This window comes from Mobula birostris, chromosome 10 (assembly GCF_030028105.1).
Source record: "Mobula birostris isolate sMobBir1 chromosome 10, sMobBir1.hap1, whole genome shotgun sequence".
Classification (NCBI taxonomy): Eukaryota; Metazoa; Chordata; class Chondrichthyes; order Myliobatiformes; family Myliobatidae; genus Mobula; species Mobula birostris.
In genome coordinates, this window is record NC_092379.1 from 122,423,899 (window position 1) to 122,440,370 (window position 16,472).

The following is a 16,472-nucleotide window of genomic DNA, read 5'->3' on the forward strand; positions in this document are numbered from 1 at the left end:
TGTTGGACCGGAAGGGCCTGTTCCACACTGTATCTCTAAATTTAAAAAAAATTCTGTTGTACTTTGTATAAAAAGTCATCTTTGATCTCGCCAGAAAAAAAGTTCCAGTTTTTCCCTGGCATCATTTGCTTGGGCCCAAATGATGCTGTGGAAAAGGATCCCTATATACCATTTAGTCTAGAACGGGCCTGAAGTAAATTAATATTGCAACAAACAAAATGCTGGTGATTTCTTAGTGATAGATGTTGAATATTCTTCAGTCATTCCACGTAATCGTCTATCCTTACAATGGTTCTCGTAACTTAAATAACTTCCCTATTAATTCCTCATGATCAACTGAAATGATAAAATCTGTTTAGTTGAATATCAACTACCATTACATTATAGAAGGAATTTTATTTGATTTATTATTCTGCTTAACTAGTCAGCTAAAATATTTTTTCTGACCATGTTCCTTTTGACTTTGGATATTTATTTATTTTTACATTAATTCTCAATCTGTACTTAGTAGTAGCTCATTAATTGTTAGTGTCTTTTTTCCATTAATTGTATTCTGAATCTGCATGGCTACAACCATTTTGACAAAAGCATTTCCATTGAATAAATCTTGGATCTGTTGAAGTGTGCATACTGGGTGCACAGCTGTTAAAATTGCCACTCACTTGTTCCACATATTTCAGCAGTTCCTTTTACATGAATTGCCACTTTTCAGTTTTTGAGTTTTTAAATTAAGTGCTGAAGTTGTGTGAGTTCTTTATAGTCTTTCAATTTAAGGATTAATGTGATAAAGATATTTTTGCAACTTTTGCTTTAAAATCCTATTAGCTTTCTACCAATAAAATTACAAATGTAAGGACTTAAAATACTGTTTTGAAACTGAATATGTTGGGCATAAACACTGCAGCTATGTTTCTGTATGGTTCACAATTCCTTTGCCAAGAATCCTCTGGCTGCAGGAAGTGAAGGAGCATTTAGGTGTGCTGGTTTGCCCTATATCTAACTTTTGACTTCCACATTGTAATGCACCATTATGGAAATTGGAAACGAGTTTCCCTGAGCTGTCCAACATGCTGGCAGTTCGCTACAAAGCTGTTGGTGAACAGGGCACTGTAATTTGTGTAAGTCATAACTTAGGTTAGTTCTATGTCTTTACAGGTGATGAAGCAGAAGGCAATTCAAAAAATATCACCCAATGTGCCAGTGACGATTATGATGATGATCCTGAGAATAGGTAATAATTTCTACATTGTGGACTTCACAAAAATTTATTAGAAATGTATGTTATGCAATCATGGCCATTTCTTTAAGCACCAAAATTTAGTTACAGCACTTGTTCCTTTTTGTCTTACCACATTACCCTAATTTGTTTGTAAGAACACTTGAAATAAATTCAAGCCTTTTAAGTTTTGAAATTTATTTAATAAACCCATTTTATGTTTTAAAAAAAAAACTTCTCCCATATTTTTATTGAAACTGTGGATCAAAATGTTAAAACTGGAATTTAATGTTCAAAACTAAGGTTAATTGTCACTCTTTAGTGCTTGTTGATCCTGCATGTTTTATTGAATATTATCCATAAGGTTACCACATGCTTTGAAGTATCTGGGAAAATTTGTTACATGATATGTTTCTTCACAGTGCTTTCTACCTCTTAATTAGATGTGCTTGCATCATGCCTACTTAGATGAAGACTTTTTTTTAGTTTCTTTGTGGACTGGGTTTTCTAATTTTTGATTTGGAATGAATAGAAGATATTTTTCTACTTAGAGATGTGTTAATAAACTTGTCTTTTTATCTTGTATAAAGAGAGGAAGATTGAAAATGTAACTTGCTAATTGTGAAGCTGTTTTCAAGAGAGATAACTGGGTCAAAATACAAGCTATAAAACATTTATCTATTATCATGATATATTTTAACTTGGGGACAGCATTTCAGAAAGGGCAATTTAGGCCAACGAAGCTAATTATTTTTCTTTCAATCCTGAGAATAATACACAAGCTCTTGATAAAATTTTAAAAATCATATTTAGTAGTTTGTTTGTCAGAGACTGAAGGTGGGGTTTTCCTATTCATTTACAGTTTCAGTTAAATATTTAATAGGTAGCAAAATTGAGAGCTGTTGTCCCCTATTTCTGAATTTGGGTTCAGAACAATTTGGTATTTTGAAGACCCTGCAGCTTCTGGTATATGCTCCTCAGATGTTTTGTTCAGATTTTTTGGATGGAATTCAATTTGGTAGAATGGGAGCTGCTGGCCTGTTGTGTACCCAATGATTTTTTTTTTTGTGTGGTGAGTCATAATTTAAACTCTTCTTTTCACTGTGCATTCTTTGGGACAAGTAGAAGCATTTCTTCCCCTTAGGTGGGGATATGTCTGTATTTTGACTTGCTACTTTTGGCTTCTGAAATTGTTAAAACAATCACCAGTTCAGTAAAAACAGCAGAAATATTTTTGAACATTTTTATTTTTGTGGAACACCATAAGTCACCGACCACCATGTTCCATCTACTACCACCCTCTGCCTTGTGTGGGCAAGCCTTTTCTGAACCCACCCATCTAAAATTTCATGGATTGCATGCCTCATGACTTTGTGAATGAGCCAACTCTGGGGATCCTTTTCAGATGCCTTACTGAAATCCACGTACACCACCTTATCCATGGCTCCATGTTCATCAATTTTCTTTGTCACCCACTTGAAAAATTCTGTCAGGCTCATGCAGGACAACCTGCACTTCAAAGCGATGCTGACTATCCCTATAAAGATATGTTTCTCTTAATGCTTGTGAATTCTATTCCTAAGAATCCTTTCTATTAATTCAGAGGTCTCCAACCTTTTGTGCACCGCGGACCAGTTTAGCCCGGTGGTTGGGGACCACTGATGTAAGACTGTAGTTCCCAAGATTATCCCTATTAGTTTTCTTGAACAATGGAACAAGAATTTGCCATCTTCCAGTTCTCTAGTGCTACTCCTGTGGCCAGGGAGGATGCAAAGATCACTATCAATGCTCCTGCAATCTCTTCACTCGCTTCCTGTATAACTTGGGGTATAACCTATTGTGCCCAGCAACTCTTCTATTCTAATGTCTTTCAGAATCTCGCGTACTTCTTTGTTCTTGACATCAAAACACTCCAGCACAGTACCTCTTTCACAGCGAAACAACTTATTAATTAGGCCCTCCCCTATCTCATTTGACTCGGCACGTTTATCCCTTTATTCCTAAGCAGATCTATCCTCACTCTAGTCATCTTGTTGCTCATGTACGTTGCCAGCAAGTACATTGTCCCTCTCAAGTTCAGGTGTAACCTGCCCCTTTAGTACAGGTCATACATTACTCAGAAGATGATCCCAGTGATCCACAAATCTGAAACGTTGCCCCTTGCAGCAATTATTTAGCCAGTTATTTATCAGCCATGTTATCCTATTCTTACCCTTACTGCTTGTGGCATTCCAGAGATCCTGCTTTTTGCCTTTGAGGTCCTTTTTTAGCGTCCTTCCCAACTCCCTATCTTCTCTCTTCAGGACCTCATCCTTTTTTTTAAGCTATGTCATTGGTATCAATGTGCATCATGACTGCTGGCTGCTCACCCTCCACCTTAAGTGTACGTATTTAATCCGTGACGTCTCTGACCCAGGCATCTGGGAAGCAACATACCATCTAGATTTAAATTTGTCATCAAAGGAGTTAATTAAATTCAGATATAAATGGAAAAAAAAGTTATCAATTGGTGCAACTGTTAAGAGTGATTAGTTTCAATGAATTATTATGTTGTCCTGAAGAGAAATGGTATTTGACTTTGAATGTGTCATTACCCCATATAACTTTGACACCACTGTCTTGGTGTTCTTACATTCTTCAGGTTAGAACGTTGAACAGAATAATCTAAAATATAACCTAGCCATTTTGACGCTATTTCCAAATTATTATGAAAATATAAATCCAGCCATTTAGAATTTTGTGGTAATGCTGCCAAATACTTTGTATTGTATTAAGTATTAATATTTTGTATTGCTAATCAAAGTAAGAAAGCAGTGCTTGGAAGCACTCACTTAAAATTAGTCTTACGGTGAATGTGTGCAAACTCGGACTATTTTCAGGGAGAGAGACAAGATTGGCCAGATTTGAAGCACCCAGAAGGCATTCAAGGAAAGATTTTGTAGAGCTGTGAGTTAAACCACATGAAGAGTGGTATTCATATGGGACAGACCAACATCCATAATTAAAAACATAAGCTAATTCAGCAGCTGTTAATTACTAAGCCATGAGCAGTTGTGCCAAATAGTAAAATTGATAGAATAGCTCAGTTTAAAAAAAACAGGAAATTGGTTTTGTGACTTTACCATAGTCTTCTGAACTTTTTCCACATGGAGCTGCATCAGTATATGTTAACCTTTTGCGACATTATATTTTCCACAATGTAAAATGTTGTTTTAATGTTATTTTATTATGTTAACTATGTATTTCTAGACAACTTGTTCTTTTCTATATTGTGCATAAAATATTTGCATTGGAAAAAATGTAGAAAAAGGCATCTGTTTTTGCCTTGGACTGCAGATCTTAAGACTGCTATTATTATGTTTGATACTGGGTACAAATATGCTGCTGGAAGTTTTTTTTCTTGTTTACAGATCAAGTAATTCAGATGTAATCACTGGCATCCAAAGTGAAATCAACTTACATTTTAATTTTTTCAGCAGAGTTTTAATAATATTTAGCTGAATCATGCAATGTCATTTGCATGTAATCAATGAACATAAATATCACAAAATTCAACCTACTGTACACCTAACTTTAAAAATCTTCCACAGCATAATCTGTTTTAATGTTTTAACATCAAATATTTTATAGATGATTTTTTAAATCAAGTGGGTAAATGAAATTTAATACACTTTGCTGTAATTCATTTATTTTGATTAGAACATTGTGAAGATAAAAGTTAACTTGAGTTCCACATTTGAATTGTTAGTGATGACGTTCACAAGAGATGGCTTGAAAATTTTAAAGCAAATTTTCATGCATACCAGCCGTGCATAATTTAGGATTGAACAAACTCATACTATTTTTCACTATAATAAACAAGAATTTAAAGTTTTTTGATGTTTGTGTTACAAATATCCTGCACTTTAAGATTTATGGAACTTTTTCAATATATGACAGATTTATTATATCCCAGCTTATAGATAAGCCAAACAACTTAATGGTATGCAGTGAATGAATACAGGTACAGGGTAAAGTAGGTTGTCTTGTCATTGGCAAACACTAGTTTCACTGCAAGGGAATGTGCACTTCCCTTAAAAATAGCATCATGAATCAGGATCAGGTTTAATATCACTAGCATATGTCATGAAATTTGTTTTGCAGCAATACATTGCAATATATAATAATAAAAACTAAGTTTTAATAAGTATATATTAAAAAAGAAAATTAAATTATATAAATAGTACAAAAAGAGAGGGAAAAACATTGAGATAGTATTCATGGGTTCACTGTCCATTTAGAAATCTGATGGTGAACGGGACGAAGCTGTTAATGAACCATTGATAGTGTGTTTTCAGACGTCTATCTCACCACCTTGGTAGCAATAAGAGGAGATAATTTCCTGGATGATGGGGACCCTTAATGACGGATGCTGCATTTTTGCATGCTTTCACGTACGCTGAGTTTGAATTGAGCCAAAGCTGTCTTCAGTTTTAGATTAGCAATAATATATATAGCAATGCATTCAGATTAGGTTTTAATTGAATTTTTTTTGCCCTTTACATTAAAATGTTTTTCAGCCTCCCTCAATTTAAATTTCTCGTCTAGTTAGTCAAAAGTCATTTGTATTCTGAGTTTAAGAGGATACATAAATTGGTAAAAATGTAGACATTTATATAGTAAATTATTATTTCCCTTTATGGTTGGAATTTTGTACATGAGTACGAAATATAAACAGGTTAGGTAATGAGCAGCATAGTTGAATTTAATGTATTGGAACTCGACAAAAGAATATTGCCCCCTATTTGTATTCCTTCGTTTCGGTTTACTATGTTTTGTTAGAAGTTGTGAATATTGGGCAGCAAATGGAATTAAAATGCAAGATCATCTGTGATCATATTGAATAGTGAAGTGAGCTTAATGGCCAAAAGGCCTACTTTTCATTCAGTACTTGTGCAGCTTATGACTAGTGGTGTCATACTGTTTACTGTGCCGCAGGCAGGGTACTGTTTACTTACCTTGAGTATTACAATCTTAAAACTGACACTAATGAACTTACTGGAAGTAATGCATAAGCAGTGTTCATCCACATGAATTTCAAAGGTGCATTTAATGTCAGAGGAATGTATACAATATGCATCCTGAAATTCTTTATCTTCACAACCATCCACAAAAACAGAGGAGTGCCCCAAAGAATGAATGACAAAGCCCCTCCCCCAGCTCCCCCCTCCCACACGTAGGCAGCAGCAAAGCAACGATCCCCCCCAACAGCAAAAAAAAAAGCATTTCCCTCCCCACTGAGCACTCAAGCATGCAGCAGAGCATCAGTAAAGACACAGACTTGCAGTACCCCTAAAACTTCTCATTCACCTGGTAATTCAACATACCACAGGTGCCCCCTCTCCCCCTCTCCCCCTCTCCCCCTCTCCCCCTCTCCCCCTCTCCCCCTCTCCCCCTCTCCCCCTCTCCCCCTCTCCCCCTCTCCCCCTCTCCCCCTCTCCCCCTCTCCCCCTCTCCCCCTCTCCCCCTCTCCCTAATAAAGGAAAAAGAGTTGTCCCCGTTTCACAGCAAGAGGTGAGACAAACAAACAACTTGCTGATTTACTATGTTAAAAGTCTGTTGCGTCGCTTTTTCTGAGCTCTGTGCCCAAAGAACTCAGGTCTCTGCACACAGCCTGAGACCTTCCGTCTCCCACGACACAGAGGCACCAGCCTGCCTACAGAGTCACGAAATCTCGAAATTCCAAAGGTGAGCTCATCTTCTCGGCCACGTCCTTGGGATATCGAAAAGCGGCCAGTCATGAGCCCTGACAGCGGGTTCCATTCCCGCAAAGAACTGAAGTCAGTATGTAACTCCAGGTCAAGGTCTTCAAAAGAACCCTGAAAGAAAAAATAGAGATATTAAAAATAGAAGTAGAGCTGTTTCCAAAGATGCAAGCAGAGGAGTTGCCATTAGACGCCATTGTCTCCTAAGCTCCATCTCAATTTATACTGGTTTGTTACAATTGACTGTTGAATTCACCAAAGAGGACCTTAAATGAGTTCTTCCCAACTTGTTCAGGAATTCAGTGGTATTGTGCCCCAATGCAGTGTCTACCACCTCATTCTGTTCAGTGGATTGAGATGACACTCAGTTGTCCACAAGCAATGTTGAGGGTTATCATCAAGTAATGTTTTGTGTTTCAATCTTGGCATAGTTAATTTCCAGCAAAAAATATTGATGACTTGATTTTCTAATAGAATTAGATGTGTTTTGGCATTTTCAGAATTTTTTCTTCAAAGTCTGCAAGTACTGAAATGCCTTGCATCCTTCCTGTAGATAAAGCAATTTTGAAAAAGAAAGATGGGGTCACTAAGACCTGGAAGTAAGTTTGTAGCAGGTAGGGAAGGAATAGTGGGAACAACTTGCCTTTATCTGTGGAGAGATAGATAAGCATTTGAATTGCTAGAGGCATAAAGGTTTGTCAGAGTTGCTTTTCTTTTGACAAGTTACCTGAAACACTGTGATGTTGAAAGTGTTATAGAAACACAGACTGTTGTTAAAATATTTGTAAGTTAAATTTAATCATTAAATCCTTTTTTAAAAATGGTGCTCAATTGTAAGTATATAACTTAACTGGAAAATAAATGATTCTGAGTGGAGACTACTCTGAGATCAATAAGCACTCAGAGAAAACTGACCCAACTATGATCAAGGTGTATTTAAAATTTTGGTTATTCCATGAGTGAAAGATTTGAAAAAAATATAATTTTTAAGTCTTAAGTTTGTTGAAGAATTGAAGCATTCTGAGGGCTGAGCTAAGGCAATTAAGTATAAATTGATTTTATTAGTTGGTAGAATATTATTAAGTTTATCATGCGAGCATTGGAAAAGAGTATTATAATTTTTCAAGTGGTTGGAATATAGAATTGCAGATTATTGATTAAATCATTAAATTATTAAAGAAAATTAGTTGCTGAAAAGTTAAATGGAGAAAAGTTTAGTGTTGAGGTGAATGTCTTGGTTCACTGCTGCAATATTCAATGATTCATTGTCTGCTCATCTGCTACCACTAAAAGCTGGAGATACAAGCTAACATGGTTCTATTTCCTATGGCTTAGCATGCTACATTTACTAAAACTAAATTATCATGAGTCTTGGTGGCCCTAAAGTACTTCCAAATGATTTCTCCCTAATTATGTTCAGATGTTTTATATGGAAAATACTAGAAAAAGCATGCATTTCAGAATTTAAAAAAAATGTTGAAGTCTTCAGAACAACACTTTTTTTCACCTAGAAAATTATTTCACTTTAGTTTGGTTCTTGCCCTCTCAATGTACAAAATTTATCTCTTAGTTTCATTACTTCAAAGATTGTTTCAGATATGTCTAAAACTTGAGTTTCATATTCTAAATTCAAATTTCTGAATAGAGCTGTAGGACTGTAAAGGTTGATTGAAATATTACACACTTGGACTGGTGAAAATGTAGTACAGAACATACCGGTTTCAGCTGATTTACTTTTAATGTTCTGCATACATGATTCGAAGTTCATCAATGTTCATATTTTGAATATTACAATGTAGTGACTAAGTATTTTGTAAGTCAGGATTTCCATTAGAAGGTCTACTTTGAAATTTGAAATTGACAGTAGTAAAATGCAAGAAATTTATTTTCACTTTATCATAATTGAGTGATGAAGTGCTTGATGTTCTTATCAAGTACGCAATCAAGCAATTATTTTCTGTTACAGTGGTTACCTGAAGTGGTTGTGCTCTCGTGGTTCAGTTCTCTCATTTTTCTGGGGCAATATAGCTTTAACCATAATTTATTGCCTTGCCTTGTGCAGATTACTGTGCTTCTTGATTTCTTGTATTACTTGGTGAAACTTCAAGATTAGATATGTAAACTTGGAAAATGAATTTGTATTTGATTCAGTAATATCAGATATATATGACATCTTTTGTACATTTGTATAATTCCAAGATTAAAAAATAATTCTCTTGTGAAATAATCATTCCATGGTGAAATGCAGGAAAGAGGGTTGTGTACTTCACAGTTCTTAATTTCTCATCATTTCAGCATGTGATTAAAACTTTAGACAATTTCACATTTTAGGCAGTGCATTTTACACAAGCAGTTGAAAGTTTGAATTATGCATATTGAATTATTGTCAAGTAATTCCAGTGAATTTCTTTGATACTTCAATATTTGTATATTGTGCTGTGTATTTGCCGCTTAAATTGCATTTTTTTTGTTGCACATTATTAAAAAATTAAGAGTGGCAGAACTTGATTGAATCTGATCTGAAGCAATTACTTTTATAGTCAGAGGTTTTACCCATAAAAAATTGTTTCAGTTCAGCTTGTGTTGAAGATGAGGACTTTGGCACTAATCTTGGCTGCTGCATCATTTCCAGAAAATTTATAGAAAGAAATCTGCTCTTTCATCTGTGGGTCAAACTTGCATTCCTGAACTCCTATGGTTGAAAGGGAAGGGAACCATATTTCCACTTTCTTGCACATTTGGCCTTTGTGTAATGGATTCACAAGGAATTTGCACAGATTTACTGATTTTTGAAATGCACAGTATGCTACCTGATGAGCGTAAATGAACCTGAAGCCAAATGGACGATGATTGGGTCAATTGACTGAAGAGTGACAACTAACATTTGTTGCCCAGTATATACCATGGATTGGGTTCTAAGCAGCTGATTAGTTGACTTGAAGTGAAAGTATCAGCTTCAGTATGATGGCCAACTCAGGAATCGGAAAATGCAGAAGACCAGAAGATGCTGCCCATCATCACACTTTAATACAGTGTAAGTAAAGAAAGCATAAGACAAAGGAAACTCGGCTATTTTGATCTTCAGGTGTACACTTAAGTAATTAGATCTCTCTCTTGATTTAAGGTGCTGCATGCATTAGTGTTCCTTGGTTATCAAGATTATCAGTTAACACTGATGCAGTGGTTAGTTCTGTATTATTATGCAGCAACTCATCTTCGCACAATTCTAAATGTGGATTCTTTAATTTCACTAATAAATAATGAATTCCTCTGTGATAGATTTATAGAATTACGTTTAATCATTATCCACGAGAGGAGTACATACTTCTCACAAATGTTAAAAACCATGAATGCTACCTAAGCCCTCTCCTTTGCACATAATGAATCCCTAAAACAACTATAAATATGCCTCACTATGTTCTATAAGTGCTATTATTAACAAACGTTAATAACACAGTGGCATTAATAAACTTTAAATACCTGAAGGAAACATTAAAAGTATTGATACTTACAAACAGATCGGTTTGAAATCACATGGTGTAGCTCTGTAAGCCAGGCTGCTTTTTTTTCTAGTAGTGCATCATAGGGAACTCCTTGCGTGATTTCAAAACTCATCATGGTATTTATATTAATACATGTATCAAGATATATTTGATTGAATGAAAAAGTGAGATTGGCCTTGGGACTGCAAGTACATCTGGTCAATTAGCAAATCAGTTGAGAGTCAGTGCAGTGGCAGTAATTTCTTTTAAATGTTGACATCTCGCAGCATATCATTTGGTGGCTGATAATCTGCAGTTTGAGTGTCACTCCTTGGTTAGCAGATCTGGAATGTTAACTACCTATTTTCTTTGAAGCAGTGGTTGGGATATTTTTAATCACTTGTTTGTTTGATTTCCCCTAAATTAGTTTTGTGTTGCTGGAGCTGTTCCTTCATATTTTTTAAAGACTTCTTTGCAGTATTAAGATTTTTGAATTAAATTATTTTGCATCCTTGAGAAAATCACAGACAAAGTACAAAGTGCACAAGTGATTGAAATTGTGGTTCAGTGCTAAAAATTATTTTTTTAATAATTTGTAATACCACTATTAACGGAAGAAAATGGTCATATGATCTGTCCACTTGAGCCCTTAGAATTACTAGTGTCTAGAGAAAATTTGTGTGGCTACTGTCTCATAGAATGCTATCTTTGAAGGGCTAACTCAGTGTGCAAGTAGCATATTGGTTTAAGTGTTTCCTTCCTGCACACATAGATATCAGTGCAAATATATTGATTGTAAAGTTGGGTTTAATAGTTTTTAGATACAGCCCCATATTATGTTAAAGATGTTTCGATAGCTTGAGAGGAATTTTTCAATCCTGCACAGAATTGGATATTTTGTTTCACCATTGTGTGCAATATAAAAGATGTTCTGTGGAACCACAAAATGAAGGTTCATGATTACTAGCACTGAAAATGCAATATTATTATCATTTGAGTGCAGTAGTAAGTTAAAGCATGAGTCTGCAAAGAAATATCGTCACACCGAACAAAAGTTAGGTGCTCACCGTTGGCAGTGGATTATGTGGAATATTGAGCTTGTAGCAGAGGGAAAGTATCCTCAGGCTGAAGAAGGTTGATTAAAAACAGGTACAGAGATAAAAAGCGTACAGACAATTTATAGCTTGTCTTATAACAAAAGTAGTGAAGTGATTCTTTCCTGCAGGGTGTAGCTGCTCAGATTAGAATTCTTTCTAGTGGGGAAAGCAAAACAAGAGAGTACTGGTTGAGTTGATTTGAGTATGAAGAGTGTCATTTTTGGGAAAAATTCAACAGAAAAGAACAATTAAAGTCACATTTGTGGTTAATCTGCTAACCTGCATGGTTGAATAAGCAATATCTCCCCAACATAAAGCAAAAAACTCTAGCACTAGGGACAGATTTTAAAAAGTGGTCCCTTTGATTTCAAAATAAATAGATTATTATGGTGCCAGATGCATGCAAGAAAGCAGAATTCTTCCTATTTATATTTGATAGAAACGTGCAGAAGCCAACTGAAGAATGATGATAAGCATGTGAAGGTAGACAGACGTTAGGAATGTAATTTAGCTGGCCCCCACCATTTAAACTATTAATGAATTTGAAAAAAGAGTAATAACACTCTGTTTTATATTGGAGGACTCAGTGATATAGCTAATGTAGCTTCATCCTTCGTGATCTTTCAGGAATAATATATTCTGGAATGCTTGCAAAGGACTGGAAAATAGCAAATGTCACTCCACTTTTCAAGAAGGGAAGACAGAAGACAGAAAATTATAGGCAATTAGCCTAATTTCAGTGATTAACAAAGTGTTAGAGTCCATTATTAAGGATGAAGTTTCGGGGTGCTTGGAGGCACATGTGGAAATAGGCTATATGAGCCTGGTTTCCTTAAGAAGAAACCTTACTTGAACAGTCTGTTGGAATTCTTTGAGAAAATCCAGGCAGGATAGACAGAGTCACTGGATGTGGTTTACATGGTTTTTCATAAGCCCTTTGACAATTTGCCATACATAAAATCAAAGATGCAAAGGGATTTTAGATTCTTAGTGCAGGATTCCTTGAAGGTTAACTTGCACGTTGAGTTTGATAGTAAGGAAGGCAAATGCAGTGTTAGCATTCATTTCAAGGGGACTAGAATATAAAAGCAAGGATGTACAATAGTGCTGGGGTTTTATAAGGCATTGGTCAGACTACATTTGAGGTATTGTGATCAGTTTTGGGCCCCATTTAAGAAAGGATCTATTGGCATTGGAAGAAAGGGTCCTGAGAAGGTTTATGAGAATTATTCTGGGAATGAAAGGGTTAATATTTGAGGAATGTTTGATGGTTCTGAGCCAGTACTTGCTGGAATTTAAAGTATGATATGGGGCGGGGTGGGATCTCATTGAAATCAGAATGGAGAGGATGTTTCTGATAGTGGGATCAGAGGGCACAGTTTTAGAATAGAAGAGCATCCCCTCAGAACAGAGATGAGGGGGAATTTCTTTAGCCAGATATTTAAAGTTGAGGTTGATAGATTACTTATTAGTAAGGGTGACACATTTTACAGGGAGAAGGCTGAAGAATGGGGTTGAGGGAAAATAAATCAGCCATGATTGAATGGTGGAGCAGATTCAATGGGTTAAAGGCCTAAACCTATTCCTCTGTCTTACGGTTTTATGATTCTTCCCAATCCTGATGTGTTGGAAGGTTAATTTGCCACTAAATTAGTTGATAGGAATGTATGGAGAACATAATGAGATCGGTGTAGGTTTTGTGTAAATGGATACTTGACGGTCCGTGAGGAAATGGTGGACCAATACAACTACGGGTTATGACTGTATAATGCTAGCAATAGATTTGTGGTTAGAAATACCGCAGTATTTACCATACTCAAATCGTATAACACATTTACACAAAAGCGTGAATGAGTGATATGAAGGGATGGTGTAATGAAACACATTACAGAGCATGAAGTGCATTATTTGCTAGAGCTTTGACTCCCTCTTGAGGCTATTTAAAGACACTGCATGAGGAAAGATTGAACCGTTTTCTTAATCAATTTTGATTTGTATTGTGACAGTGCCTGCATTGTCTTAAGTTTATTTTTAGATTTAAGTTTTAAAAAAGCTATTCTCTTTTGTATAATTTGTTCTTTGGACTGGAATGTGAACGCTTGCTAATTTAAGAACAAGGTTAGGGCACTTGGCCAAATTCTGCTCCTATGCTTTATGGTCTGATGGTCTTGGTTATCTGGCCATATTCCAATATTTAATAAAATGATGGCAGATGTGATTGTAACTTCTACACCACATCCACCCTGTGATCTTTCTTCTACCACTTTGATTCTAAAGTATTGATTACTGCTCAAAAAAGAACTGAGAATCTGCCATCCTTTTAGGAAAAAATCTGAGGATTTATAATACTTCTGTTTGGGGTTGGGGTTATTTTTATCTGTCTTAAATAGGTAAACGTTTATTTTCTGTTTTAAACAGCGACCACTGTCTCTAGATTCTCCCACAAGGAAGCATCTTGTCCATATCTTCCTGTCAAGGGCCGTTAGGATTTTGTTTCAGTCAAGTTCTCTGTCATTCATCTAAATCCCAGTGGATACATATCCAGCCTTTCCTCATAAACCATCTAGCACATTCCAAGTGTGAGTCCAGTAGCCGTTGTCCTGAACTTCTAATGCCAAAACATTGTTCTGTAAATAAGGAGACTTAGCAGTGTGTGTAGTACTACAGGTGTGGTCTCATCAGTGTTCCAAATAACAGGAGAAAATCCTCCCTATTTCTGAATTCAATTCCCCTACCATAATATTGTTAACTTCCCTGATTAGTTGCTGGACCTGCCTGATAACCTTTCATAACTCGTGCAGTGAGGCATTGAGAAACCTCTATCTCCGTTCTGCAATTTCTTATTATCTAGATAAACTAGACTGAAATAGTACGTTTTTAAGTTAGGATTATTTGCAATATCCTTTTGCAGTTTTTAAAAAAAACTCAGTTGAAAGTACTCTGCCCTTTCAGTTAAGCTGTTAAGATTTAAGTACATAACCATTGCCTGTGTTTTCGTGCATTCCTGGCAGAACTGCATTCTTTGAACTGTTTTATTAATGTTGGAACATATTAAAGATCCCTTAATACATGAGGTAGTAAAAAAAAATTCTTGACCACCATTTTTTGTTTCTGTCCCCTCACAAATTATAAATTGACCAATGATTCTATTCATTGGTTGTGAGATATTGCTCTTCATAATTACATTGCTGTATTTACCTGCACTTTTAAAAAAAGTGTACATTATTGGTTGTGTAGTTTTTCAGGGTAACTTGAGCATCCAGTAAACTGCTTGATAAGTTCATTCATGCATTTTCCTTGCCTTTTCTTTTTCTTGTTACTGGCACTACTTCCCATTTGCCATCCACCTTTTTAGTGTTTGGTTTCTAGGGTATACTTTTTTAAATTTATAAATAATGTATTCATGTGCTTCATTGAATTTTTTAAAAAATGAGAACAATGAGAATAGTGAATTGATCAAATTCTAAGCTAATTGTGTAGCCATGAGCACTGGTAAAATATTGTAAGTCAAATGTGCCTTGAATGAAACTGGAAAAGGAAAGACAAGGACTAGAGTGGGATTGCACTGTTTCGGAATAAACATTAATGTTCTTCCTTTAATTTTGTTTATTCTAAATTAGTTAATGTAAATGTTTGACTTCGATTATATCAAAATATTTTACATGCAACAATATAATGTTTACATAATGGATAATCATTTTGGTGAAATTTTGATATCTTCATATAAGTCATGAAACATAAGTACCCTGAAGAACGTTTTTCTCATTTTGATTTTGGATCTTATTGCTATCAGGCGCTGCTGGGTAATACTTAATGACAGTTACTTTTTCTTGAGTTAAACAAGAATTGTTACTGATTAGTATAAGTGTATTTGAATTTGTCTAATATTTAAATCTATTCTCTGTTCAAATAAATTGCTTGCATTCACCACAGCCCCCTATTCCTGATCTAAAATTTTAAATTTATGAAAGTTAACTGTGTGATTTAATGTGAATCTTCACACATAAAATAATCTAGTTACAAAAACTGTTTAAATGGTACTGTTCATGTAGGTTTCAGTGTAATATCTTCAACCTTTCCCCCCCTCTTTTGGCAGAATTGCCAAGAAGATGCTATTAGCAGAAATAAATGCAAATTTATCATCTAATGATGATAAATCTTCAGAGGAAGAATCTGAAGAAGAGAAGAAATCTGACCAAAGGAATGAACAAGATGATGAAGAAAATGGTAAGCAAAAGAAATGATCAAGAATTGTACTAAATATTCACTCAGCCCTACATGGGTTATTTGTACCACTTTCTCAGTGTTTTTGCATTAGTAATAGGCTTTGTAAGATAAAATATCAAAATACTGTATTTACATTAGAGTCCTACATTTGACAACACAAGTTAACAGTGGTACATACGAAAACAAATTATAAAGTACCTTTCAGGAATTCCTAAAATGTCTTGCAGCTTTTAAATTGTAAAAATCAATGTGTAATTTTTGCGCAACAAATTCCGTAAAATTCTCAAGCTAATTCTCAAGGAAACTGATCTGTTATAATTAATAGAAGTTATTTGTGATACAAGGCAAATTCTCATTTCAGCAATTCTATAAGGTGGTCTACAATCATAATTGTGCCTTCAAGTTTGTAAGGTGGTAACTACCAGCAGTTAAGCAGTTCCTCAGCACTATATTGAAATATCTTTCTGAAAAGGATGTTTGCTTTTGGATCGGCTCATGAATCTGCAACTTGCTGAGTTAGAGACTAGTGTGCATGTTTTTTTTAAATGTAGGCTATTTTAATTGGGCAGCATTTCTTCACATTTCAGTGACATTTGATTTAGAGTTTAAAAGGTTTAAGATTAATGTCAAATTAAATATGGGCTTGCTTTTTTTCTAGAATTAAAACCACATATTAAAATTTGCCTATGACTTTTAGAAAGAGTTA

At 35.2% G+C, this 16,472-nt stretch overlaps 1 protein-coding gene across 6 annotated transcripts in view; it reads left to right on the forward strand.

The window, feature by feature from the left end:
• Positions 1-16,472, forward strand: part of atrx (ATRX chromatin remodeler) — a 202,025-nt gene that overhangs the window by 59,641 nt on the left and 125,912 nt on the right. For all 6 annotated transcript variants that reach the window (XM_072270906.1, XM_072270902.1, XM_072270901.1 and 3 more), the window contains 2 exons: positions 1,156-1,231; positions 15,636-15,766. In XM_072270906.1, coding sequence (XP_072127007.1) covers positions 1,156-1,231; positions 15,636-15,766 — 207 coding nt within the window. The remainder of the gene's footprint in view (positions 1-1,155; positions 1,232-15,635; positions 15,767-16,472) is intronic.